At 34.3% G+C, this 27,350-nt stretch overlaps 1 protein-coding gene, 1 long non-coding RNA gene and 1 other non-coding gene across 3 annotated transcripts; all 3 read left to right on the top strand.

Annotated features, from left to right (window-relative positions):
• The first annotated feature begins 2,800 nt into the window (after positions 1-2,800).
• LOC133284200 (WAT1-related protein At1g68170-like) lies at positions 2,801-5,171 on the top strand. The gene is made up of 7 exons (XM_061481188.1): positions 2,801-2,994; positions 3,159-3,221; positions 3,372-3,488; positions 3,950-4,199; positions 4,324-4,482; positions 4,612-4,763; positions 4,892-5,171. Exons 1-7 carry the CDS (start codon positions 2,801-2,803, stop codon positions 5,169-5,171), a joined length of 1,215 nt encoding a protein of 404 aa, XP_061337172.1.
• Positions 5,172-8,032: 2,861 nt separating this feature from the next.
• On the top strand, positions 8,033-9,619 carry LOC133284239 (uncharacterized). Its single transcript, XR_009747880.1, has 3 exons — positions 8,033-8,169; positions 8,850-8,896; positions 9,291-9,619. It is a non-coding gene; the product is annotated as an uncharacterized LOC133284239 (long non-coding RNA).
• TRNAV-CAC (transfer RNA valine (anticodon CAC)) lies at positions 9,141-9,214 on the top strand. The gene has a single exon. It is a non-coding gene; the product is annotated as a tRNA-Val (tRNA).
• Positions 9,620-27,350: the final 17,731 nt, after the last annotated feature.

The raw sequence follows: 27,350 nt of genomic DNA, 5'->3' as shown, positions 1-27,350 counted from the left end.
AAAGCTTGTTTAATAAATAGGTCGTAGGTCCACTTTTACAAGACTTGGTCTATAAGCCTACAGGCTGGCCTCTATTGTACTATTTATTTTAAATAAAATAAAATAAATATGTCTTGAAGAAAAAATAAAAGGTATAAATTTAATCAACTAAATTCTTTTATAATTTAATTATATTCAATTAAATTTTAATAGAAATTCGACTTTATTTCTTATATAAGAGGAACCAACATCTCAGCATGTTAGATTGTGTAAATGAATATATTAAAAGATTTTTGGGAGAGGTTATACTTATTATTGTTTGTTTCTTATTATCTGTTACTACCAAATCTTAATTATTGATTTTCGCCAATCTAACGATTATAATTTATTTGGTCATTAATTAATTATTAATTTCTAATAAATTATAACTATTAAATTTACGGAAACCAACAGTTAGGATTTGGTATTAAGAGGTAGTAAGAAAAAAATGTACTAAGTATAACCTCCCCTAAGGTTTTTATTTCTTAATCTTATTTTTTTTTCTATTCTTTAATTTTGTTTTTTGTTTTCTACATTTACAAATTGTTTGTCAACTTACATAACATTGGAATTCTAAATGCAGATTGCGATAAGTTGTTGTTGTGATTTGATTCTGTTTGGACGTTAAAATTGTGATTTTTGTTTTAACAACATAATTTGAGTATTTTGTGAAGTTGATTCTTGATTTTGCTTAAAAGTTAAAATTAACAGGCTAACGGGTCGGGTCAGGCCATTTATTTTTTATAAATGGGTCAGGCTAAGTTAACAGTTAGACTCGTATTATGTTACCGGATCAGGTCAAATTGAAAATTTTTAACATAGACTTGGACTTATTGAGATAAGGCTCGGCCCAGCCCAGTTCACTTTCACTCGTAGTTGGTGCAATATTAAATTATTTGTACATTATAAATTATGATAACTAATCGTTAATTAATAATAAATCCATAAGTTACTTACTCATTGTACCAAATTAATTATGCAAGTATTTGTTAAGAAACATATGGAGTTTTAATATGATACATATTGGATATTCCGTTCGAAGTATAAGGGATTTGGTCTTAACTTTCTTTCTTTTTTCTTTTAGCTTAGTTTCTTGGATTTTGTGAACCTGTCTGTAGAGACGCAGGGGAATTCGGGAAAGTGGCTCCACTGGAAAGGCACTGTGCTTCGATTAGGTGTATTTAATGTACCATAGGAGATGTATGATGAAACATGTGTTATTTGTTTGCGTGGATTATAAAATGAAAAATTATAATTTATTCTCCAACAAAAGCGAATTCGTTCTTTTAACAAATAAAGTTGAATTCATTCGCACGAATTAGCTTCGATTCGTGTGAATTGAATTCATTTGAAGCCAAAAATGCTATCACGTCAGTTATGGAAGTTGCTGTCATACTATTTTTTATGTATACATAACTTACCTTTAATAGTAACAAGAAGACAAGTTATTAAATATTAGTTTCAGAATAAATTTTTTAAAAATTATTAAATATAAATAGCAGATTATATATGTTCAACAATATATAAAATGGCTGCCCTATAATGTTTCCTTAAACTATAGTTGTCAATTTCATTTAGGAAACCAAAAAACATATACATGGTTATTTCCATAGAGCTATATAACAAGGGATTTAGTTTTTAAAGTAACAGGCATATTTATAAATAAATAAAAAAGTGCAGTATAATTGTTAAATAAAAATTTAATGGTCAGAAGTATATAAAACACACACACACACATATATATATATATATATATATATATTAAATCATTGAATTTATGTTATTAACATTTTAATTAATTATTTTAATTATGTGTTTTTTAAAATGTACCTCTTACTTTTAGAGGACTCAAATTAAAGTAAGATTACTTGTATACGATGCTGAGGGTCCTAAATAGTAGGCCAGCGTTCACTTGGCTAATTAATTGAATCTGTTCAAGTATTCTTGCCCGAGACCCAGGATCAATTTGTCTTCCACTATCCTGTGTCTCTGAGTCTCTGGGCTTCACAAAAAGCACAAGCAAAAACAAAAGCCTAAGGTCTAATTGGCAAGACGTCCTGATTGACCTAATTTGATTTGCACGTGTCAATACATGCATTAATTCATGCCTCTTTACCTACATTACGCAAGACTGACATATATTATTATTATTAATATTACTAATATTATTATTTATCCATTATTATTATTTTTTAAAAATAATAAAAATAGTTTATTAGAATAAAATTATTATAATGGAACAATTTACTTATTGCATACTTTTATGACAATATGCATATTTATATTCTTTAAAATAATAAATTATTATAGTGGAAGACTTTAATTATTGCATACTTTTATAAAAATATACATATTAATGTCCTTTAGAATAATAAGATCATATTATAATTGAACACTTTACTTATTTCATACTTTTATAAAAGTATACATATATATTTAACTATGTGAACACATAAAAAGTGTTCGTTATTAATATTTATTATATTAAAGAATATAAGCAATGTAATAAAGAGGGCCATCCGAACTTTGAATTGTAATTTTTTTAATTATTATATTTCCATTAAGAAAAGTGCAAAAATAATTCATCAACAAATATCTACACACACTCCTTGGATAACAAGCACTGTTTGTAGTCTGAATCTCCAATCCCCATAGACTTTATAAATACCCCTTTGTTGCTGACTACACCCTCACATCTAGCTCTTTATCCTTCTCTACTAATTTCCTATTGTCTTCAATCTCATTAATTTGCGGTTGCAGCTAGCAAAGCACAATCATGGAGATGAAGGGAATATGGAATGTAGTGCATGGGTTGAAACCAATCATGCTAATGGTGTTGGTGCAGATTGCATATACTGCGGTCAATGTTCTCTACAAGCTCGCCATTAACGATGGAATGAGTGTGAAGGTTGCCACTGCATACCGCCTCGCTTTCGGTTCTGCTTTCACTGTTCCTCTTGCTCTTATTACTGAAAGGTCCATGATTTTCTTCAACCTTCTTCTTTTTTCTAATTATTATTAATTACTCTAAACTTATAGGAGGATAAACACATATATTATTTAAGCATCTTTGAACCATATATACCATAGGGCAATAAGATTAACTTGGCTAAAATGGGTTTTTTTTTTTCTCTATACAGGAAGAAGAGACCCAAGCTGACTTGGAGAGTGCTTTTCATGGCATTCTTTTGTGGCTTGTTCGGGTATGTTACGTAAATTCTTTACCTTTTCCCTCATATATATCGTGACTTTTCATGAACATGTGCGTGCGTACATTATATTGTCAATGGCATAAATATATGTAGTTAATTAATTAATTTACCAATTGAATATATGGTTATGCAATCTTACAGGGGAAGTTTATTTCAAAACCTTTTCTATGAGGCCCTGGCTTTAACATCTGCAACGTTTGTGTCGGCTATCTACAACCTCGTTCCAGCCATCACCTTTATCTTAGCCATCTCGTGCGGGTATAATCACCAGCTACCATCATCAACAGTACTATATATATATATATATATATATATATATATATATATATATATATATATATATAGGGTTAGGATCATTTTACACCAGTGTAGGTTACACTCTTAATCTTGTCCACTGATCCCATTTATATCTAAGAGCTCAAATTATTTTTTAGTAATGTGAGCCATTGGGTACAAGTGGATCAATGGTCAAGATTGAGTGTAAGACTTCTAACTCTTACACCAGTGTAAGAATATCCTGCCCCATATATATATATATATATATATATATATATATATATATATATATATATACACGATTTATCTTCTTAATTTTGTAAATTAATGTCCATTAGTACGTCATGCAATAAAACATTAAACGATATTAATTAGCTATAGTGGAAACTGAAATTATTTTTAGCAGTCATAACTTTATTGCTTTTGTTTAATTTTATATATAGTTTCGAAAGATTAAATTTGAGGGCAGCGGCAGGAAAGGCTAAGGTGTTGGGAACTCTAATTGGAATTGGTGGGGCGATGCTTTTGACCTTTTTCAAAGGAGTAGAAATTAATATCTGGCCCTTCCACATAAACGTTATGCATCCACATCAGCACCAAAATGGCCACGTGGCTGACTCTGGTAGTAATTTGTTGGGTGTTCTCTGTGCCATAGCAAGCTGCTTCTCTTTTGCTCTGTGGCTCACCATTCAGGTGAGTTTATTCCTCACGACACTGGCTCACCAACTTTTTAATTTAGCTTCTTTGCATTTTTTTTAGTATATCACTATGTGAAGCTGTTGTTTGACTTGTATAATTTGCCTCTTGTGTTGCACAGGCTAAGATGAGCAAAGAATACCCAAGCCATTACTCAAGCACAGCTTTGATGTCTACAATGGGAGCAATACAAGCCACTGGTTTTGGTCTTTGTATTGAGAGAGATTGGAGCCAATGGAAGCTAGGTTGGAATATCAGGCTACTTGCTGTTGCTTATTCGGTATACACTTATTTACTTAATCACCATGGGTTTTAAATAAATTGTAACTGCATATATTTAATTATATACAAATTACATATGCAAGTGAAGAAAGGAAGTTCTTAATTATGTGAGTTAATTTTATTGCAGGGAATTGTGGCCTCTGGATTAGTGGTTATTGTCATTGCATGGTGCATACAGATGAGAGGGCCTCTATTTGCGTCTGTTTTCAACCCTCTAATGCTCGTGCTTGTGGCAGTTGCCGCTTCTTTAATGTTGGATGAGAACTTATATTTAGGAAGGTACGTATACACTAAATCAATTTTTTTGTTTTTTGATTTTTTTTTTGTTTTTGCCTTCCAAATATATAATTAATACTCATGATTTGGTATAACTATATATATATATATATATATATATATATATACAGTGTGCTTGGAGCAGTGCTGATTGTGTGTGGCCTATACATGGTTCTATGGGGTAAGAGTAAAGAAATGAAAAAGATTACTCAGTTAGTGCCATCAGAAATCATCGGAGAAGCCGAAGCTATAGAAGTTGTTGTTGCTATGTCCACTTCCATACCAGTAGATCATGATAAATGTCACCACCACAATAACCAAAGCAAAACCAATAATAATACCGGGAACGTTGACAAAGATCATGACGATTTGTCAAAAATTGGAGAAGAAGATGATATTAACAATAGATAGGGATAAGGGGGAGAGGGAGAGAAGAGGAAGTGCTTTACTAAGATAATACATAAATATTAATTGTATCAACTATCAAGTGCTGAGGACGAAGATGATCCTCCGTTTTACATTTGGCCATTAATCTTCTCTCTTTGTTTCTTTTATTCTTTTATTCCGCTAGTCATTGAACTACCTTCTGGTTATGGGCCTTTGCTTCTTTAGGATGTTTGTTCTTTAGTTTGGGACTTTGGGCTGTTATACAGCCCATGTATGTATACGTATGTATTGGAGAGTTAAACTTTTTAATAAAACTAGTGCATTGCCTATGCCATATTACAAAAAAAAAATCAAAATTTTTATCCGTGTTGGTTAATCTTTAGGGGGCGTTTCGTAGAGGAGAAATTTTTTTAAATCCGGAAAATAATTATTACTGAAATGTAGTATGAAATATATTTGGTCTGGAATGTTAGTAAAAGATGTTTGGTATGTTAAAATTTTCTCGGGATTTTATGGTTTACTTTACTAAGTATGTGTTTGGTTAGTTGTGAAATATTAGTTGGAAAGTGAGGTTATTTTACAAAAATAACCCCACTTTAAACTGTACCAATCTGTTTACTACTTTTATAAAGGTTAATTTTGTCTATTAATTGACACCTCAATCTCTAGTTTCCCGGACAACAAAACATTCCATCCAATTTATGGCATTTTACTTTTGGATAATGTGCAACAAATTGCACATAACTTGATTTTCCCGGAAACGTTTGGTGTCTGGAATTTTTTTTTTTTTGCTCTACCAAACATGGATTTAGTATTTATCTAAACATGCTTTCACGGGAAATCGAAAATAAACCCAATAACAAACGCCCCCTTAAAGGAAAGAACCGTGTCACTATTTTGTACTATTATGTTATAACATATATTTTGACATTAACAAATTAATTTAATATTTATTTTATGATGTAGAAATTCTGTTCAACCAATCAAGATTTAAGACTTCTATAGATCCATGAATGCTACACGCTTACTTTGTTGTCACGTGTCATAATCATAATGGTATAGAAAATATCATTCTTTTTTTATATCAACTTTATACATTATTTTAGAGGGTGTACAAGATATACTGTAAAATTTACTATATTATACTGTTATTAATCAATACGAGAAATTTCATTTGACGGAAAATATACAGAAAATTTATCAAAAAAGATAAAATAACCTCCATAAAAGATTAGCTAATCTTTTTGTGATGTGCGTACAGATTCCTCACAAGTGTTTTTTTTTTTTCTTGAATGTTAATGTTGTTGTTATAGTGGAACTAATAGTCATAGAATCTACTAAACTTGATGAACAACGTTTAAAAGAAATCAGGAATTTAAATATAAAAAGTTATTATTGCATATATGAATTTATTTTGAAAAATAATACGATAACGCACATATTCATAGATAAACTTGTGTAAATTTTAGTTTATTTATTTTTGCATGCTTGAAGTGTTTTACGTGTATAATTAATTGCAATATCCCAGGCTAATATATATACATACCATAAAAGGTAAGTGATTGTACGTGTTTCTATTAATTGGGAGCTGTATGAGGTAAATTTGTTTGGATCATTGGTTGTGGAATCCGATGCAATTGGCCAATTTGAAAGCCAATCAGCCGGATTTGTTTGTTGCAGTGACCCGCAGAACTGAACTGGGTCAAAATCCACAGACCACAAGCCACAAGAATTATTAATAAATAAAACTAAGCGCAAGTGGAGAAAAAAGGCCTAAGGGACTAATTATAAGGGCACCCGAAATTAACGGTAGAAATTCTTATGCGTGAGAAAGTTGCCATATTCAATCTGGGTTCACACTATATAAATAAGGATTTTATTAATATTATGTTACATAACTTAAGTTTTGTTTTCAAATACATAATAAAAGAAAAAGAGAAAGTGCAATGATGAAAGAAAAAGAAAAATATGTGAATTCCATCTTTTTAATATGTGTGTAGGAAAATGAAGTTGTGTTATGTTACATGATAAACATAAAACTCTATAAAATAATACATGGTTATCCACTACAAAACTAAAAGCATTGATAGCGCACTTTAGCATTATCCTCTAGGTGAATGCTAACGAGTATTTCTAATGTGCTTGTTATAAATTTAAAAAATAAAAAAAATATTAACAAAAGTAAATCTAAATTAGTTTTAATTTTTCTCTTTTTTATAAGTATTCTTCAAGTACTAGTCAATAGAACCCTTCTCATTAACAAAAGCCTTTGCAATGGTCAAAACATTGAACGTTCCTTTAATATGAAAACTTAAGTACTTTTAACTTTAAAGAGTAGTATCCTTAATTATTATAATATGATTTTGAATTTATTAAATAATATTTTAAATTAAATCTAACTATCAATATAACTATCAATGTGTGACAATTTTCTTAAACTAAGAATATTGTTGATTTGTTGTTATATATAGGTTTTATATTTCTCATTCAACATGAGAATTGAATTCTCATGTTGTAGAGACAAAAAGTATGTGAGATCCGTATATAAAAAAAAATTATATGTAAAACCCACGTTGACACAAAAATCAAAAAATATATTCAAATTCTTATATTAAATAAGAATTATAAAACCCGTTATATATAGTACATAATAATTTCTCCTTCAATAGTTGGTTGGGCCCAGAAGAGCAAAGATGGGCGATTCAACTTTGGTGGCCGACTGATACCTATGTAGTTAATGACAGTACAGCTGTAGGCATGCATGTGCTATTTTTTGGAGTGGCATTTTCGTAGTTTCTTTAAATGATAATGGTCATTTCTTAATCGTAGAGTTTATAAATATCAACGTGGAGAAGTAGAATGAACACAGTGAACCAAAAAGGTAAACTTAAGAGGGTGAAGATGAAGAAGATAGTGGCTGCAGTAATGCTTATATTTCTTATCTCTTCCCAAATGGAGAGCGTTGAGCCCTCTGCAGCGGATTGCTTAGATGCTTGCTCCACTGCCTGTGTTCAAAGAGACAGTTAGTGATTTCTTAATTATCCTTTTCCTCTCTCTTTACTGTTCTTATTTTATTTTTATTTTTGTAAATTATCAAAATTCATTCATTTAACTCCAATTTATGACTTATTGGCTCTTTAATTATGCTTTAAAATGTTCAGGTGTATATATATATATATGAAGAGTTTGATCTTCATAAGGTGTATTTTTTTATATTATTGTAAAGTTTTGTATTAATAAAATGAATTAGTTTGACTAAATAATAAAACTACATGAGATCTTAAATCTAAACTCATTATTCAATTGAATGATGATAAAATTATTTTTACATTGAGGATAAATTAGGAATAAATTTAGAGTTCGTTTTTTATTCGTTTACTGTAGTAATACGATATTGTTTTGGGCAGAAATTATAATATTTTTTAATTTAATTTATTTCAGAATTATAATAATTTTTATATTTATAATTTTTTTAAGATTTCAATATCAAAACGATATTGTTTTGAGAACAAATACATATAACTTATATGCAGTTAATGCAGAAATATTTTTCCCATAAATTTATACAACAAATAGACTCTTGGCCGGCAAAATCAAAATACAAAATTAGTGAAATGAAAATACAATTTTACTCCTCATGGTATAGTTTATAGATGATATGATTTCGATGTTTGATGAGGACCAAATGTCACATGCAGCAAGGCTTATGCAACGGTGTGATGGCAAGTGCCAGATTAAATGCGGTCCAGGTAACCAACCTAATTACCTAACCCAAAGATTTCTTCTCACTATGTATACTGCAAAATATAGAGTCCAGTCCATTATTGAATTCATGGTTTTTTTTTTTTTTTTTTTGGCTTTTCCAAATCCAAATGAGATTAAATCACCTATGTACACAGTCTAACAGTCTTGGGTTTCTTGAGCTGATCCCATTGTGATTTTAACATAACACTATTTAGTTACGGAAATTAAAATGTAAAATTCAACATTAGGGTCTGGGTGGTGTAGTTGGTTATCACGCTAGTCTCACACACTAGAGGTCCCCGGTTCGAACCCGGGCTCAGACATTTTATTTTATTATTATTTTCCTAATTGTTTAGAAATGTCTGAATTGATTTTTTCCCTTGTGATTAAATTTTTCAGATTCCACTATCGAGGAGGACATGGGTCGAGTAATCACTTGAGACTTGAGAGCAAACAATACCACCTGGCTCTTACTCATTTCTGATATAATTGAAGTTTGTTTGTAGTACCATCTAATAATAAACATGGATGAGAGGAGAGCTTTTTAATTTCAATTTTGTTTAACATAGATGTTTTGTACTGTTAAGGGAGGGTGACAGAGATTGAGATTTAAAATACGGAAAAATATTTCTCCGGCAACTTGAGATAATTTTATCTCTGGTCACCTCAAAACTATGTTGTTTTATTTATTATTTTCTTATATTAATTGATTCACTTTTGAATGATTATGATTTCGTTTTTCTCTTTTTTCCTTTATTACTATTGATCCATCTTTGTACGGTTATGATTTAATAACCGGAGATAAAATTATTTTCGTCAGCTTGAGAAATGATAAGTCTTTTAATATATATATATATATATATATATATATATATATATATATATATATATATATATAAGGCAATTAATATCACTCCACTATCACATCGCATCTAATATATTCGCAAATTTGCTATTTGTGCTATCAGTATTATAGCAACGAACTTTGCCCAATTACCCTCAATCCTCTTGAATAACACTTAGTACTTAAGTTAGCAGTAATATTTTCGATCAATCAAATTTTGAATACTGAACGAATGAATCACTTGAGCTTTCGTCTCTATTTATAGAGATAAATTTCTACAGCTATTGCTACCGAATAACATACAAACATGACCAACATGTGAGAGTACTTCAACCGAATTGGACATATCATCACATGACCAACTAATCATCTTTGTAGATTATTGTGCATATCAATCTCCAACACAAGGTATATGTTTTAGGTTCAATTCCCACATAAGAGAATAAATAATTGTATAATTGTCCCCACACGCACTAATTAAGATCTCTTAGAAAACATTTACGTATAGATAGATAAAGGTTCCACTGGCAACGTAATTGGGTGAAAGACTCTAAAGTAATCCCTCTATACATATGAGCTGCATAATTCAAGAGTGTCCTCACATTTTGCAACTCTAGGTTGTGGAAGATATTTTCTTCTGATCGCAATTATGGGAATTGGGAAATTTTATATTTACAATAGACAAAAGGTGTCGTCTTCAAGGGGTTTAAAACAAGTTCAACTTCAGAGAAGAGAAGGGGAACTTAACTTATGTGACTAATGTGGCAGCTTACACCCTTGGTGGTATTCATCCAAGTAGTGTCTTATTGCATCAATCTTAACCTCTGTTGATGGTATTCATGATGACCAAAACTTTAGCCCAACCTTGTCAATAAGGATAAGCAACCTAACTGCCTAAGGTTAAAGGTGAACGTTTTCAATGCTCCGAACATTCTATTGAGAATCATTTATATTAAAAATTGACCAATGATAGTGAATTAGTGATGCATGACCAGCTACTTAGTGAATAGATCAAGAGTTAATCTTATATCTTCTTATAAATTATATAAAAAATTTATTTTCTTATAAAATTTTTATTTTATCCCTCGAAATCAGATTACTCATTCTCTCTCCCTCCCACTCACCAAGACCAACAAAATCAAGCGATGATGAAGACACGTAGACGGAGGCGGGTTTCACGGGGAAAGTCGGGCAGCTAAAGATTGGGGGCAAAAAATTAATATATTGTTATTTAAATAACAAAATAAAAACATAGCAATTTGAAATTAATTTATGAATTTATTATACTTAATCTCACTCAAATAAGGTGAAATAACTTTCACCCAAAATGGCGAGAACCCCATCTCAGAGCTTTTAACACTAGTGTCAAAATCTCATCTGAGAGTCCTTAGATCAAAAAAGATCAGTGGTGTCACATGCTTACAAATAAGAGTTGTTGATCTTTTTTGATTTAATGAATTTCAGATGAAGTGTCAAATTTGATACTGGTGTCAAAGGATCCTATATATATATATCTATATATATTATATATTTATATATTTGTTTAAAATGTTTCACCTTCATTTAAATAGTTTATTTTTGCAAATTTGATGTTGATAATTAATAATTAACTAATTTATGTAATTCAATAAATTAAAATCTTGAAATTGCAAAATTTATGGTGGTAATAGTTAATAATTAATTAATATATATATAACCAATAAATCACAATCATCAAATTAATAAAAATCAACCATTCAGACGAGATGTCTTTAACTTTTAGTGTACATATAAACAACATCCTTTCAAACATCGTTCAATATCTCAATATCCAAAACAAAATAGGGAAGCAGAAGTAGATCATGTCATTGAAGGATCTTGGACAGCAGTAAGATCTTTAGAAAAATGAGTAGTTGGGCTTCGAGTAGACAGACCTTCATCTCATAATGAGGGCCATGAAATGTTGGTGCGTGATGGACTGATGGCTTCATCAGATAGCGAAAATGAGGACCCCACTGTATTAATAAAGCAGTAAGGGGGCGTTTGGTACGGGAGAAATTTTTTTTAAACCAGGAAACAAGTATTATTGAAATATAGAGGGAAGGACATTTTGCCTGGTAAGTTACAAAAAGGTGTTTGGTTGGGATTAATTTTACCGGGAAAATGTAGTTAATTTTATAAATTCTATGTTTGGTTATTTGTAAAATATTGATGGGATAGTTAAAGAAAATGTCAAAATTATCCTTTCCCTTTGTTAGTTTGAAATCATAACGTTTGAAACAACACATCTTGACCATTTCACTCAGATTTGGTAGTCACTGTTGTCTCATTCTGTCTACATTTTCTTCGTTTTTGCAAGCTACTGTTGTGGTCTGCCTTCTGGTTTGTTGAACTGGGCTGGCCGGAGATCTATCGACTTTGCCAACCGCGCAGGCAACTCGTGTCCGTCGGCCGTCCAGACTTTGAGGTAATTTATATGAATGGTGGTTGTTGTCGAACCGCAACTACAGTAAACCCTTTCGGTTTACATTTTGCAGCAAACATTATGAAGAAATCGGCAAATCCATCTATCCGTAAAGATCCATAATTTAGAAGTTGGTATTTATCGTCGTTATAGATATTCCATATGACTTTACAATGCTTGAACGTTTTCGGTTCACCTTACGGTATGAAAAGGTAGATTGGGTATAAAAACTTTGTTTTGAGTATTAATAACTGTATGTGATGTTCTTGATTTTAATTCCTGTATGGGTCACGATTGAGTCTTAAGTTGTTTGCATTTCTATGTGAGTCCACCTGTTCTCCCTTGTTTTCCCCTAAATTTTGCTGGAAATTGTGAGATTGGGGTTTATTTTTGTACTCTGTAAGCCTTATTTGGTTATGAAGCAAAGGTGTGCTGCAATTTGTTATTCTAGTTGCAGTTATGTACCAAAAATTGAATTTACATTTGTTGTATACATGTATATTTGACCGTGTGTTATGATATTTTGTACTAACAATAAGCCAATCTTGTAGTCATTGGGTGTTGTGGGTCACTTTGTGTCACAGGAAGAAATCGTTGATTCAAAGGCATAATGGGTGGAGATGGCTGTCATAGTGTATTTTCTGGGCAATCGTCATGTGTATCCTCATCGAACTTGAAGATGTGCAATTGTGGACTGACGGCTGTGGTTCGTAAGAGCTGGACAGCAAGAAACCCAGGCAGGCAGTTCTTCGGATGTCCTAATTTCAACACACGTCGAGGATGTTGTAATTTTTTTCAGTGGGTCGATGAACCGACATGCCGTAACTGCAAGGATAAGGACTATTTGTTGAAATTTTCTATGCTTTTGCATATGATTTCTGTAATGGTGATTGGTATTGTAGTGTATGCCAACAAAAATGGTTGTTGAGTCCTAAATATAAGCTATGCTATCTTTTTTGCATATCACACCAAGTTGTAATTATGTTGAAGCCATGTACTTAGTGTGGACGGTTGCATGGATTTTGTGTTTGTAGTGCTGATGTACCATCTCTGTCTTTCTGATGTAACAAACTTGGTATTGTGGATAATGGGATGATCCAACTTCTACATCTATATATGTAATTAATATTTTAAACTTTTTTCTTATTTATATTTGCATGGTGGTTGGTGTAAAACTGTTGACTCTCATATTGTTGGTTTACAAGTTGTAGAAGCAGGCCTGATCCATGGCTGCCAATAAGTCATGTCATTCATTCTCCATTTGTTATGTTATGGAAGAGCATAAAAAGGGGTTGCTTGAACCACACTTTGGTGAGCTTGAGGTTCATCATCAAAGTAGGATCCAAACCCAATCCCAAGAAGGTTGCTGAGATTAACTCTGCTGTTGTTTGCAGTTGTGGCTTTTTATTATTTTTAATTTTGTGAGTTAACTTCTCTTAGCAGCAATCAATAGAGAAGTTCCTAATACTCACGGAACTGTAAGCATTTTAATCCCTTGTATGCTTATAAAAAACACTGCAAAACCTTCTTATATACCTTAATTGGTTATAACTTGGGTCACATTACCACTTTTCTGCCAGCATTAGTTAGCATATAAATGCAACTTACTGAATTCATTTTTTACTGTCCTTGTATTTCAGTAGTAATATTAGTATATTAATAGATATCTGCTTTCTTATATGAATTACAGATTGATAATGTTAATGCTATCACATTACCATCTTTTACTGTCAAATATTAATAGATATCAGATTAATATTAATGCTATCACATTACCATTTTTTACTGTTAATGTTAATGTTATTGCTATCAGATTAATATTAATAGATATCTGGTTTCACATGACCATTTTTTACTGTTTCATTTAACTTTCTGACACTATCATTAAGTCAAGTTTGATAATGTTAATGCTATATTCACATCACATGCTGAAGTTAATTAATGTTCTGCAGGTGTTGGCAATTTGGCAGCAGTGTTCTTATTTCCTATACTTATACATACTTTTCGTTTGGGTGTGATTGATGCTGCTCCTTCTCACTTGGCACTAATATATTGGGGGACATCATGATAGTGTTGCTTCAGTAGGTACCCTTATATGAGCAGCATTTCCCTTTGCTTAGTCAGTGTCAGTTACTATGTAACTACTGATTTAATAACCAAGAATAATTACTTTCTAGCTATCCACATGCACATACACACACATCACCAACCTTGTGTTTCGTATATCCAAACTTGATTCTGCCATTGATGTGATCGATGCTTATGTGTACCAATCACCAAGCATCATTTTTAGTAACTATATCCAAAAAAATTTCTTTGTAGTCTTGGTATCTTTGAGCATCTTAGACTCTAATATTTTATCAATTCGAATTTTGTGCACAGGTGGATTCCTTCTTGGGAGAACTTTAGCAGTTGTCATGGCCATTACTTTGAGCACATCAATGGCTGCTCCTCTTGGACCCTTAGCCACAGCAGCACATCAGATATGCTTACATACATCAATGGTTGTCTGTATGGAAATGGTTGCAGATGGCTTACTTGGTTGATGCAGCTGGCACAATTGTGGGTTCTGCTTTGGGTGTTACAACAACAACATTTGTAGATACACGATGAGCAGCATGATCACCAAGTTTCAGAATATAGGCAATACAGATTCCCTGCACCAAATGGGAATACTTGTCTGGTCACCTTAAAATAGTGTAGCTGTTGTGATGTGTACTACCTCAATTTCCTTTTAGAGCCTCATGAATTACTGTATTTTTTGTTTTTTTTTCTGTAATACAATAGAGGTCTTAGATGAGTAACAGATGTTTATGCTCCCACATATTGGGATGTAATTTATTATAATGTTGCCCTCAAATACAAATAAATGTGATCAGCACTTCAGTTGGTTGGTAATCATCAGGTGTTCAATATTATGCTTCACAAGGCTATTTTTTTTTTTAATCGGTCAACTATATTTCAGTTCAGAAAAATACCTGCTTATAAAACCCATAAATTGATTATGAACAAAGATGAAACTAAATCCAAATAACTGCATCATATATATAACCCTTACACTGATTTACAGAAGTTGCAGTTGCTATACATGAAATGGGACAACATTATATTACAGAAACCAGACTACGAAGCCTATATGCCTCACTGAATGAAGTACTTGAGGACTCATACATATGTACAAAACAATGTATACAATATATAACAAGTTCAGCATGTCCTCTAGCAATCTGTCATATGTTGGACCTTTGTTTATCCTTCACAACAGCAATCTTGCAGAACCTTGGTTGGTACGACAGCTTGAAACTAACCATCATACTTAAAACCTGTTTCACAGAAATCAGAAACCATTAACATTTGTTATGAACATGTATAACTGAGATAAAATAGAAATCACACTTGCCAAATTCGTTTGTAGTATAAACCCGAATTTTGGACTATGGACATATAAAATGCTAATAAATACACACCTGCTACTGCAGATATAAATACCATTCAAGTGTCCATCTTTTTCTGCAAGCATTAATGTTAACTACTCACAAAACCCATTTCATGAAAGCACATGTTTCTATTAGAGGTCTTCAAAATATGCATACTGACAGCAGCCTAGATGTCTCATGACACAGACATAGATACTATATGACATCAAAAGTAGTGAACACAACCCATATAACCAAGGGTTCTCAAAAAAGTTAACTACTCATAATCTCACCCTTTACTCAATAAGGATGCCACCACAAACTGTTTTTCTTCATCACCTCCTTCCAAAAAAATTTCCAATATAGTGGGATCCTTGTGCATTATCATGGCAAGGTTAACCCTCTGTTCAACTGTCAAGATTTCAAATTTCTTCAATTCTTGGACAACAGAAGTTTTGTTGCTTGAACCCTCACCTTGGTGTTCAAAGCATGTAATCAACCTGTCAATTTTGTCATTTGTGGTTTTATAATCATTACCAAGATCCTTAATTGCAACAGATACCTCACTAGCCAAAGCTTCCTCGTTCCTTCCTCTCTTCTTACCCTTTTTTGCAACAGAAATTGACACAGGAGAAGTTTGTGTGGCTTCTTCAGTTGCAGTGTCAGGGAGTGGAGGTTCCCAATTCGGTGAGATTGTGTTGTCTTCAAATAGGTCATATATTTCTTCCACGGCAGTCCCACTTTCAGCCATACCAATTGCTTCATTGTCCATATTGTGGACTGCATCCTCTGGACCCTCGGCATGCTCTCCATTTGACATGTCCTTCCCAAAAATCGGTCCCAATGCGTCGTAGTATGGAAATGGTTTTTGTACAGACCCTTGGCATTAGGGTGAGTCTGCAATGATAATACAATTCAGTGTGTCATTAAACTTAGAACAGAAAATCATAACAAAAAAATGCAATACTGCAATGATAATTGATTTGTTGACAATAATGAGTTTTACCTTAATCCAGTCCATGTAAATTTGCTTTTTCACGTCAATCATTTTGTCCCTATCATTCCACCCGAAGCCACTTCCCCCATTCGGCCCCATCATCTCAGCAATGGCATTGTAGTGCTTCTTTAAGAGCTTGATTCTAGACGTAATGTGTGGAGTGCCCTTAAGTGTACATGCAGAAATTTTAGCATGCATCAGCTTCTCTAAGTGATTAGGAAATCCGGGCCTGAAACCATTCTCACCCTTCCATGCTAAACCGGACTGAACAAGACATTCAACAAGCACCCTGTCCTCTTCTGATGTCCAGGTGTGATTAATTCGCTTACTCGATTGTGAATCCTTTTCAGCCATCTGCATAAGGTGTTAAGAAAAGGTTGTTTGTATACCATAATCAATAGACAATCACAACAAACAGATTACATACATCAACAGTAGCAAAGTGACATATATAGTATCTATTACATAGCCTGACATAGCAAAAAGAATAGTTCTGCACAATCACACAAATGTTATGAATCCAAACTAGGATCCACGTAACCAACACACGACGATATTATAAATCACACAAAATCCTAAACCAAATCAAACACCATTCCTCCATGTATCAAACATCTGTTGGGCCAAGTCATCCCTCTACCTTGTCCAAGCATTTGATGACTCAACATGAGTTATCATGTCCTGTCCTTCGAAGTTGTCTGCAGCTTCAGCCAAATCCACAGTATTATCCTCTAAAGGGTCAATAGGCATCTCATTTCTAATATGATTATGAAGCAGGCAGCAAGCAGTGATTATCCGGCATTGCGTTTTCACCGGATAAAAAGACTTTGACCTGACAATGGCCCAACGACCCTTCAACAACCCAAAGCATCTTTCAATCACATTCCTAGCTTGGGAGTGTTTCATGTTAAAAAATTCTTGGGGTGTCGTTGGCTGAGCCCCGTGTCTCCACTCACTCAGATGGTATCTTTACCCTCTATAAGGTGTTAAGAATCCTTCCCCATTCATATAACCGGCATCGGCCAAATAATAGAAACCTATGACAAAATAACCAAATTGTGAGGAACACTGTGGGACTATAGTATCAATGATATGTCTTCTCTGCCAAGCATTGCGTGTGATGTTCCGTACTTACCTTTCGGGACCCTTAACCCATTTCCACGAGAGATAGCGTCTCTGAGCACCTTTGAATCCGCAGCTGATCCCTCCCATCCAGGCAACACATAAATAAATTGGCAATCCTACGAGCAGACACCCAACACGTTTGTCGCAATTTCCCCCTTCCTAGTGCGGTATCTTGCCTTATCAGCTTGCAAGGGATTAACCTTGATGTGTGTCCCGTCCAAAGCTCCAAGGCAATTCTATCAAAACAAACAAACAAACAAATTAAAGAAGTCAATATAAAAGAGAGACTGAAATTTGCAAATTACGCGGAAAACATGGTGTTAATTTTTACAAGTACCTTGAACCACTTCCATCTATCATCAGTTGAGTTTTGTAGGATGGGATCAGGCTGTTTAAGTAGCACGTTGTGACACATTAAAACAGACTGCAACACCTTGCTGAATTGTCTACTTATTGTCTCACCTGACCTCATAAACTGTCTTTTAATAATTCGATTCTTAACATCATGAGCCAAAATGTGAAGGAAGATTGCAACCTGCTCTTCTACCCCCATGTGCCTCGTCGGTTGAAGCATCCCAATAGTTTTCAACAAATCACACAAAGAATGAAAGCTTCTCCTATCCATCCTCGTATTCTCAATACAAGCGGTGTCAGTAATATACACTATTCTATGCAGATTCATTTCCCTCGTAGACACCCTACTGCAAAAATCCCACTTCAACCTCCTCATTTTCCTTTTCCTTCTTTCAATATGAGCTAATATTACACCATAAATTCTCACTAATAACATAGTTCGGTGATTCAAATTTTGCAAATGACAAATGATAACAATAATGACACTCAACGCCATTGCTGCGTTCATCTCCGCAATCTAACACAACACAGCCAAGAGTAACTAACATTAATCCAACGATGTAATTAATGGGATTCAAAGTATAACACCACAATCAGTCATATTGCTAAAATATAGGACAAGGAATAAGCCAATCTGATTTGGTGCAAATAAGGAGGTAGTTCTATGTTAACACATGTTCAACTCATGTACTACTTTATAAAACAATCCTCCCACAATTTTTATAAATTCAGTTATCCCTTTCATGGTCGAATTGCACATATAGTAAAAAATTATTTTGCAATTACATGTATGTTAAATTCATATGGCTGACAGTATACAATACAACTCACATGCTACTGCAATGCTAAAAATAAATTAGCAATTACATGTAATGTTAAATCCATATGGATGACTGCATACAACACAACACACAGGCTCCACCAAGACAGCATGAACCCTAAACAATACACATTACTGGACTCATTGCAACCATGGGCAGGTTACAGGAATGAAACAAATGCTTTCACACCTAAGGCAAACCTAAATCATAGTCAAACTGAAATGAGTATTCTTCCCTGTAACATGCATGCAGGATCAGACTATCAGAACCCAAGGAGCTTGAGGATACAAAAGAGAGAATCATGATTTGAACAATTTGCTTTCTCATGAATTGAAAATTGAATAAAATGATTTGAACCAAAAATGTACCTTATATATTCAGCCAGAATACAAGCTGATAGAAAACCCAAGTAACTAACTAACAAACTATTACTTAACTTAATAACAAACTCAGAGCCGCAACCCTAACTAACTAATTAATACGAAAATACACATAACACAGACCATGTCAAATATCAACACATTATTTGGGTAAATTAATATTATTTTCCAGACAACCACACCGTGGAATTGTTTGCCATAATGCTCGAACTTGTGCTGGGTCTAACATGACCACAACACATAAGCTTCACATGAACACATGTCTATAGAAAAAACAAAGATCCAAAAAAAATAAGTTTTCCCTCACTACCCAAATATGGACAAATGAAGTCATAAACAGAGTATGACCGACCTCAGCAAAAAAAGGGGGAGAAAGCAAATCAAGTTTTCCCTCACAACCCAATCAAGTAAAATCAAGTCACAACACATTACCTGATGCTTCTTTTATCTCACTTGACAGTCGACTATGGTTGAACAAAAAAACGAATTCCTTCAACTCCTTCCAGCACCCGTACTGCTGATATGAAATAAGAAATCAGATCGAAGACTAAATAAAAGAAGAAGCTACCTTCGACAATATGGAAATTGCACATGCAAATGTCATAGATGGCAAGTGTCATACCTATTTCGTCACTCACATGCACGGTGCAAGCTTCTCCTTTCTCACTTGCGCGGACAAGAAATGGAGGGAGAAATGGCAGATATAAGACTCTTTCGCGCCAATTTTGCACACGGCTTTCAGTCCACCACCAACCAGTCACATCCAATTTCCATCAGTGCAGAGATCGTACAAAAGTAAAGGTTATTTTGGTAATGTGGTTCGCGGTTCACATTTCCCTTCCCCGGGCAAAGACGAAAGACGCTTTTGAGTTGGACAATATGTTTCCCCATCTTTCATACAAATCATACATGAGATGCAAATAACGGGACAACTTGTTGCCAAGGATATTTCCTATTTTTGTGTTGCCAAACATGGCTATTTATAAATCCGGATACCGCTTTCCCAGGGATGCAAAAATTATCCCAGTACCAAACAGCCCCTAAGAGTTTTTTTTTTTTTGGTGACAGTAAAGCGGGACATTGACCCATTGCCTATTTACAATTATTTATCTCAGTTAATTTTTTTCAAAATATCATGTCACAAACTTGCTATACACGAGTCTTATTTGGACACGTGACAATGTCACCTAGATCACAAATCTTGGTGAGTAGTGTAGCAAGATATGTAATCAAAGTGGCAGACTCGTACATCTAAAAAAGTTTGTCCACTTGGCTAAACTCGTTAGGCTACTGGCCGAGATTAGGTGGAGCTTTTTTCACATGTCACAAATACATATATTTATTGGGTGTACAATTGCACCAAACTCGTCTAGCAGCCTAGTGAGATACACAAAGGTACTACGTGTCACACATACATACATCTATCGGGTGTATAGTTGCACCAATCTCGACCAGCAGCCTAGTGAGATACGTAAGGGTACTGCGTGTCACACATACATACATCTAGGGTAACCCGCTAAAAATGAACCGAGTTGAGTTGGAATAAATGAGCTGGCGACCCGAGCCAACCTGGACAAAAACGAGCCAGCTCACGGGTCAAACAGGCCTTATTCTCACTTTCTTTCATCGTCCTCTCTCTTCAACAATTTCTCGGATTCCTTTTTTTTTTTGCTCGTCTTCGCTGCTACCCAGTTTCCTACCCATTCTTTCTTTTCTTTATATTTTGGTTTTCTTTCTCCAGACGTATGATGCTTACTGTTTTATGGTTGGTGTTTAGGAATACCAATGTAATTTTTATTTTTTTCCGTAATCATATGTTGCTTCAGCATATGGTTCGTAAGAGCTGGACAGCAAGAAACCCAGGCAGGCAGTTCTTCGGATGTCCTAATTTCAACACACGTCGAGGATGTTGTAATTTTTTTCAGTGGGTCGATGAACCGACATGCCGTAACTGCAAGGATAAGGACTATTTGTTGAAATTTTCTATGTTTTTGCATATGATTTCTGTAATGGTGATTGGTATTGTAGTGTATGCCAACAAAAATGGTTGTTGAGTCCTAAATATAAGCTATGCTATCTTTTTTGCATATCACACCAAGTTGTAATTATGTTGAAGCCATGTACTTAGTGTGGACGGTTGCATGGATTTTGTGTTTGTAGTGCTGATGTACCATCTCTGTCTTTCTGATGTAACAAAGTTGGTATTGTGGATAATGGGATGATCCAACTTCTACATCTATATATGTAATTAATATTTTAAACTTTTTTCTTATTTATATTTGCATGGTGGTTGGTGTAAAACTGTTGACTCTCATATTGTTGGTTTACAAGTTGTAGAAGCAGGCCTGATCCATGGCTGCCAATAAGTCATGTCATTCATTCTCCATTTGTTATGTTATGGAAGAGCATAAAAAAAGGGTTGCTTGAACCACACTTTGGTGAGCTTGAGGTTCATCATCAAAGTAGGATCCAAACCCAATCCCAAGAAGGTTGCTGAGATTAACTCTGCTGTTGTTTGCAGTTGTGACTTTTTATTATTTTTAATTTTGTGAGTTAACTTCTCTTAGCAGCAATCAATAGAGAAGTTCCTAATACTCACGGAATTGTAAGCATTTTAATCCCTTGTATGCTTATAAAAAACACTGCAAAACCTTCTTATATACCTTAATTGGTTATAACTTGGGTCACATTACCACTTTTCTGCCAGCATTAGTTAGCATATAAATGCAACTTACTGAATTCATTTTTTACTGTCCTTGTATTTCAGTAGTAATATTAGTATATTAATAGATATCTGCTTTCTTATATGAATTACAGATTGATAATGTTAATGCTATCACATTACCATCTTTTACTGTCAAATATTAATAGATATCAGATTAATATTAATGCTATCACATTACCATTTTTTACTGTTAATGTTAATGTTATTGCTATCAGATTAATATTAATGCTATCAGATTAATATTAATAGATATCTGGTTTCACATGACCATTTTTTACTGTTTCATTTAACTTTCTGACACTATCATTAAGTCAAGTTTGATAATGTTAATGCTATATTCACATCACATGCTGAAGTTAATTAATGTTCTGCAGGTGTTGGCAATTTGGCAGCAGTGTTCTTATTTCCTATACTTATACATACTTTTCGTTTGGGTGTGATTGATGCTGCTCCTTCTCACTTGGCACTAATATATTGGGGGACATCATGATAGTGTTGCTTCAGTAGGTACCCTTATATGAGCAGCATTTCCCTTTGCCTAGTCAGTGTCAGTTACTATGTAACTACTGATTTAATAACCAAGAATAATTACTTTCTAGCTATCCACATGCACATACACACACATCACCAACCTTGTGTTTCGTATATCCAAACTTGATTCTGCCATTGATGTGCTCGATGCTTATGTGTACCAATCACCAAGCATCATTTTTAGTAACTATATCCAAAAAAATTTCTTTGTAGTCTTGGTATCTTTGAGCATCTTAGACTCTAATATTTTATCAATTCGAATTTTGTGCACAGGTGGATTCCTTCTTGGGAGAACTTTAGCAGTTGTCATGGCCATTACTTTGAGCACATCAATGGCTGCTCCTCTTGGACCCTTAGCCACAGCAGCACATCAGATATGCTTACATACATCAATGGTTGTCTGTATGGAAATGGTTGCAGATGGCTTACTTGGTTGATGCAGCTGGCACAATTGTGGGTTCTGCTTTGGGTGTTACAACAACAACAACATTTGTAGATACACGATGAGCAGCATGATCACCAAGTTTCAGAATATAGGCAATACAGATTCCCTGCACCAAATGGGAATACTTGTCTGGTCACCTTAAAATAGTGTAGCTGTTGTGATGTGTACTACCTCAATTTCCTTTTAGAGCCTCATGAATTACTGTATTTTTTGTTTTTTTTTCTGTAATACAATAGAGGTCTTAGATGAGTAACAGATGTTTATGCTCCCACATATTGGGATGTAATTTATTATAATGTTGCCCTCAAATACAAATAAATGTGATCAGCACTTCAGTTGGTTGGTAATCATCAGGTGTTCAATATTATGCTTCACAAGGCTATTTTTTTTTTTAATCGGTCAACTATATTTCAGTTCAGAAAAATACCTGCTTATAAAACCCATAAATTGATTATGAACAAAGATGAAACTAAATCCAAATAACTGCATCATATATATAACCCTTACACTGATTTACAGAAGTTGCAGTTGCTATACATGAAATGGGACAACATTATATTACAGAAACCAGACTACGAAGCCTATATGCCTCACTGAATGAAGTACTTGAGGACTCATACATATGTACAAAACAATGTATACAATATATAACAAGTTCAGCATGTCCTCTAGCAATCTGTCATATGTTGGACCTTTGTTTATCCTTCACAACAGCAATCTTGCAGAACCTTGGTTGGTACGACAGCTTGAAACTAACCATCATACTTAAAACCTGTTTCACAGAAATCAGAAACCATTAACATTTGTTATGAACATGTATAACTGAGATAAAATAGAAATCACACTTGCCAAATTCGTTTGTAGTATAAACCCGAATTTTGGACTATGGACATATAAAATGCTAATAAATACACACCTGCTACTGCAGATATAAATACCATTCAAGTGTCCATCTTTTTCTGCAAGCATTAATGTTAACTACTCACAAAACCCATTTCATGAAAGCACATGTTTCTATTAGAGGTCTTCAAAATATGCATACTGACAGCAGCCTAGATGTCTCATGACACAGACATAGATACTATATGACATCAAAAGTAGTGAACACAACCCATATAACCAAGGGTTCTCAAAAAAGTTAACTACTCATAATCTCACCCTTTACTCAATAAGGATGCCACCACAAACTGTTTTTCTTCATCACCTCCTTCCAAAAAAATTTCCAATATAGTGGGATCCTTGTGCATTATCATGGCAAGGTTAACCCTCTGTTCAACTGTCAAGATTTCAAATTTCTTCAATTCTTGGACAACAGAAGTTTTGTTGCTTGAACCCTCACCTTGGTGTTCAAAGCATGTAATCAACCTGTCAATTTTGTCATTTGTGGTTTTATAATCATTACCAAGATCCTTAATTGCAACAGATACCTCACTAGCCAAAGCTTCCTCGTTCCTTCCTCTCTTCTTACCCTTTTTTGCAACAGAAATTGACACAGGAGAAGTTTGTGTGGCTTCTTCAGTTGCAGTGTCAGGGAGTGGAGGTTCCCAATTCGGTGAGATTGTGTTGTCTTCAAATAGGTCATATATTTCTTCCACGGCAGTCCCACTTTCAGCCATACCAATTGCTTCATTGTCCATATTGTGGACTGCATCCTCTGGACCCTCGGCATGCTCTCCATTTGACATGTCCTTCCCAAAAATCGGTCCCAATGCGTCGTAGTATGGAAATGGTTTTTGTACAGACCCTTGGCATTAGGGTGAGTCTGCAATGATAATACAATTCAGTGTGTCATTAAACTTAGAACAGAAAATCATAACAAAAAAATGCAATACTGCAATGATAATTGATTTGTTGACAATAATGAGTTTTACCTTAATCCAGTCCATGTAAATTTGCTTCTTCACGTCAATCATTTTGTCCCTATCATTCCACCCGAAGCCACTTCCCCCATTCGGCCCCATCATCTCAGCAATGGCATTGTAGTGCTTCTTTAAGAGCTTGATTCTAGACGTAATGTGTGGAGTGCCCTTAAGTGTACATGCAGAAATTTTAGCATGCATCAGCTTCTCTAAGTGATTAGGAAATCCGGGCCTGAAACCATTCTCACCCTTCCATGCTAAACCAGACTGAACAAGACATTCAACAAGCACCCTGTCCTCTTCTGATGTCCAGGTGTGATTAATTCGCTTACTCGATTGTGAATCCTTTTCAGCCATCTGCATAAGGTGTTAAGAAAAGGTTGTTTGTATACCATAATCAATAGACAATCACAACAAACAGATTACATACATCAACAGTAGCAAAGTGACATATATAGTATCTATTACATAGCCTGACATAGCAAAAAGAATAGTTCTGCACAATCACACAAATGTTATGAATCCAAACTAGGATCCACGTAACCAACACACGACGATATTATAAATCACACAAAATCCTAAACCAAATCAAACACCATTCCTCCATGTATCAAACATCTGTTGGGCCAAGTCATCCCTCTACCTTGTCCAAGCATTTGATGACTCAACATGAGTTATCATGTCCTGTCCTTCGAAGTTGTCTGCAGCTTCAGCCAAATCCACAGTATTATCCTCTAAAGGGTCAATAGGCATCTCATTTCTAATATGATTATGAAGCAGGCAGCAAGCAGTGATTATCCGGCATTGCGTTTTCACCGGATAAAAAGACTTTGACCTGACAATGGCCCAACGACCCTTCAACAACCCAAAGCATCTTTCAATCACATTCCTAGCTTGGGAGTGTTTCATGTTAAAAAATTCTTGGGGTGTCGTTGGCTGAGCCCCATGTCTCCACTCACTCAGATGGTATCTTTGCCCTCTATAAGGTGTTAAGAATCCTTCCTCATTCATATAACCGGCATCGGCCAAATAATAGAAACCTATGACAAAATAACCAAATTGTGAGGAACACTGTGGGACTATAGTATCAATGATATGTCTTCTCTGCCAAGCATTGTGTGTGATGTTCCGTACTTACCTTTCGGGACCCTTAACCCATTTCCACGAGAGATAGCGTCTCTGAGCACCTTTGAATCCGCAGCTGATCCCTCCCATCCAGGCAACACATAAATAAATTGGCAATCCTGCGAGCAGACACCCAACACGTTTGTCGCAATTTCCCCCTTCCTAGTGCGGTATCTTGCCTTATCAGCTTGCAAAGGATTAACCTTGATGTGCGTCCCGTCCAAAGCTCCAAGGCAATTCTATCAAAACAAACAAACAAACAAATTAAAGAAGTCAATATAAAAGAGAGACTGAAATTTGCAAATTACGCGGAAAACATGGTGTTAATTTTTACAAGTACCTTGAACCACTTCCATCTATCATCAGTTGAGTTTTGTAGGATGGGATCAGGCTGTTTAAGTAGCACGTTGTGACACCTTAAAACAGACTGCAACACCTTGCTGAATTGTCTACTTATTGTCTCACCTGACCTCATAAACTGTCTTTTAATAATTCGATTCTTAACATCATGAGCCAAAATGTGAAGGAAGATTGCAACCTGCTCTTCTACCCCCATGTGCCTCGTCGGTTGAAGCATCCCAATAGTTTTCAACAAATCACACAAAGAATGAAAGCTTCTCCTATCCATCCTCGTATTCTCAATACAAGCGGTGTCAGTAATATACACTATTCTATGCAGATTCATTTCCCTTGTAGACACCCTACTGCAAAAATCCCACTTCAACCTCCTCATTTTCCTTTTCCTTCTTTCAATATGAGCTAATATTACACCATAAATTCTCACTAATAACATAGTTCGGTGATTCAAATTTTGCAAATGACAAATGATAACAATAATGACACTCAACGCCATTGCTGCGTTCATCTCCGCAATCTAACACAACACAGCCAAGAGTAACTAACATTAATCCAACAATGTAATTAATGGGATTCAAAGTATAACACCACAATCAGTCATATTGCTAAAATATAGGACAAGGAATAAGCCAATCTGATTTGGTGCAAATAAGGAGGTAGTTCTATGTTAACACATGTTCAACTCATGTACTACTTTATAAAACAATCCTCCCACAATTTTTATAAATTCAGTTATCCCTTTCATGGTCGAATTGCACATATAGTAAAAAATTATTTTGCAATTACATGTATGTTAAATTCATATGGCTGACAGTATACAATACAACTCACATGCTACTGCAATGCTAAAAATAAATTAGCAATTACATGTAATGTTAAATCCATATGGATGACTGCATACAACACAACACACAGGCTTCACCAAGACAACATGAACCCTAAACAATACACATTATTGGACTCATTGCAACCATGGGCAGGTTACAGGAATGAAACAAATGCTTTCACACCTAAGGCAAACCTAAATCATAGTCAAA

Source organism: Gastrolobium bilobum, unplaced genomic scaffold, assembly GCF_033153095.1.
Source record: "Gastrolobium bilobum isolate Gb01-03AN ecotype WA unplaced genomic scaffold, APGP_CSIRO_Gbil_v1 utg19911, whole genome shotgun sequence".
NCBI lineage: Eukaryota > Viridiplantae > Streptophyta > Magnoliopsida > Fabales > Fabaceae > Gastrolobium > Gastrolobium bilobum.
Note: the sequence above shows the minus strand (reverse complement) of the source record. Positions and strands in the feature narration are given on the sequence as shown.

Coding starts and splice junctions, on each gene's coding strand:
- LOC133284200 (XM_061481188.1), top strand. CDS start 2,801: ATGAAGGGAATATGGAATGTAGTGCATGGGTTGAAACCAATCATGCTA. Junction 4,200..4,323: donor CTCTGTGGCTCACCATTCAG/GTGAGTTTATTC, acceptor TGTGTTGCACAG/GCTAAGATGAGCAAAGAATA. Junction 4,483..4,611: donor TACTTGCTGTTGCTTATTCG/GTATACACTTAT, acceptor ATTTTATTGCAG/GGAATTGTGGCCTCTGGATT.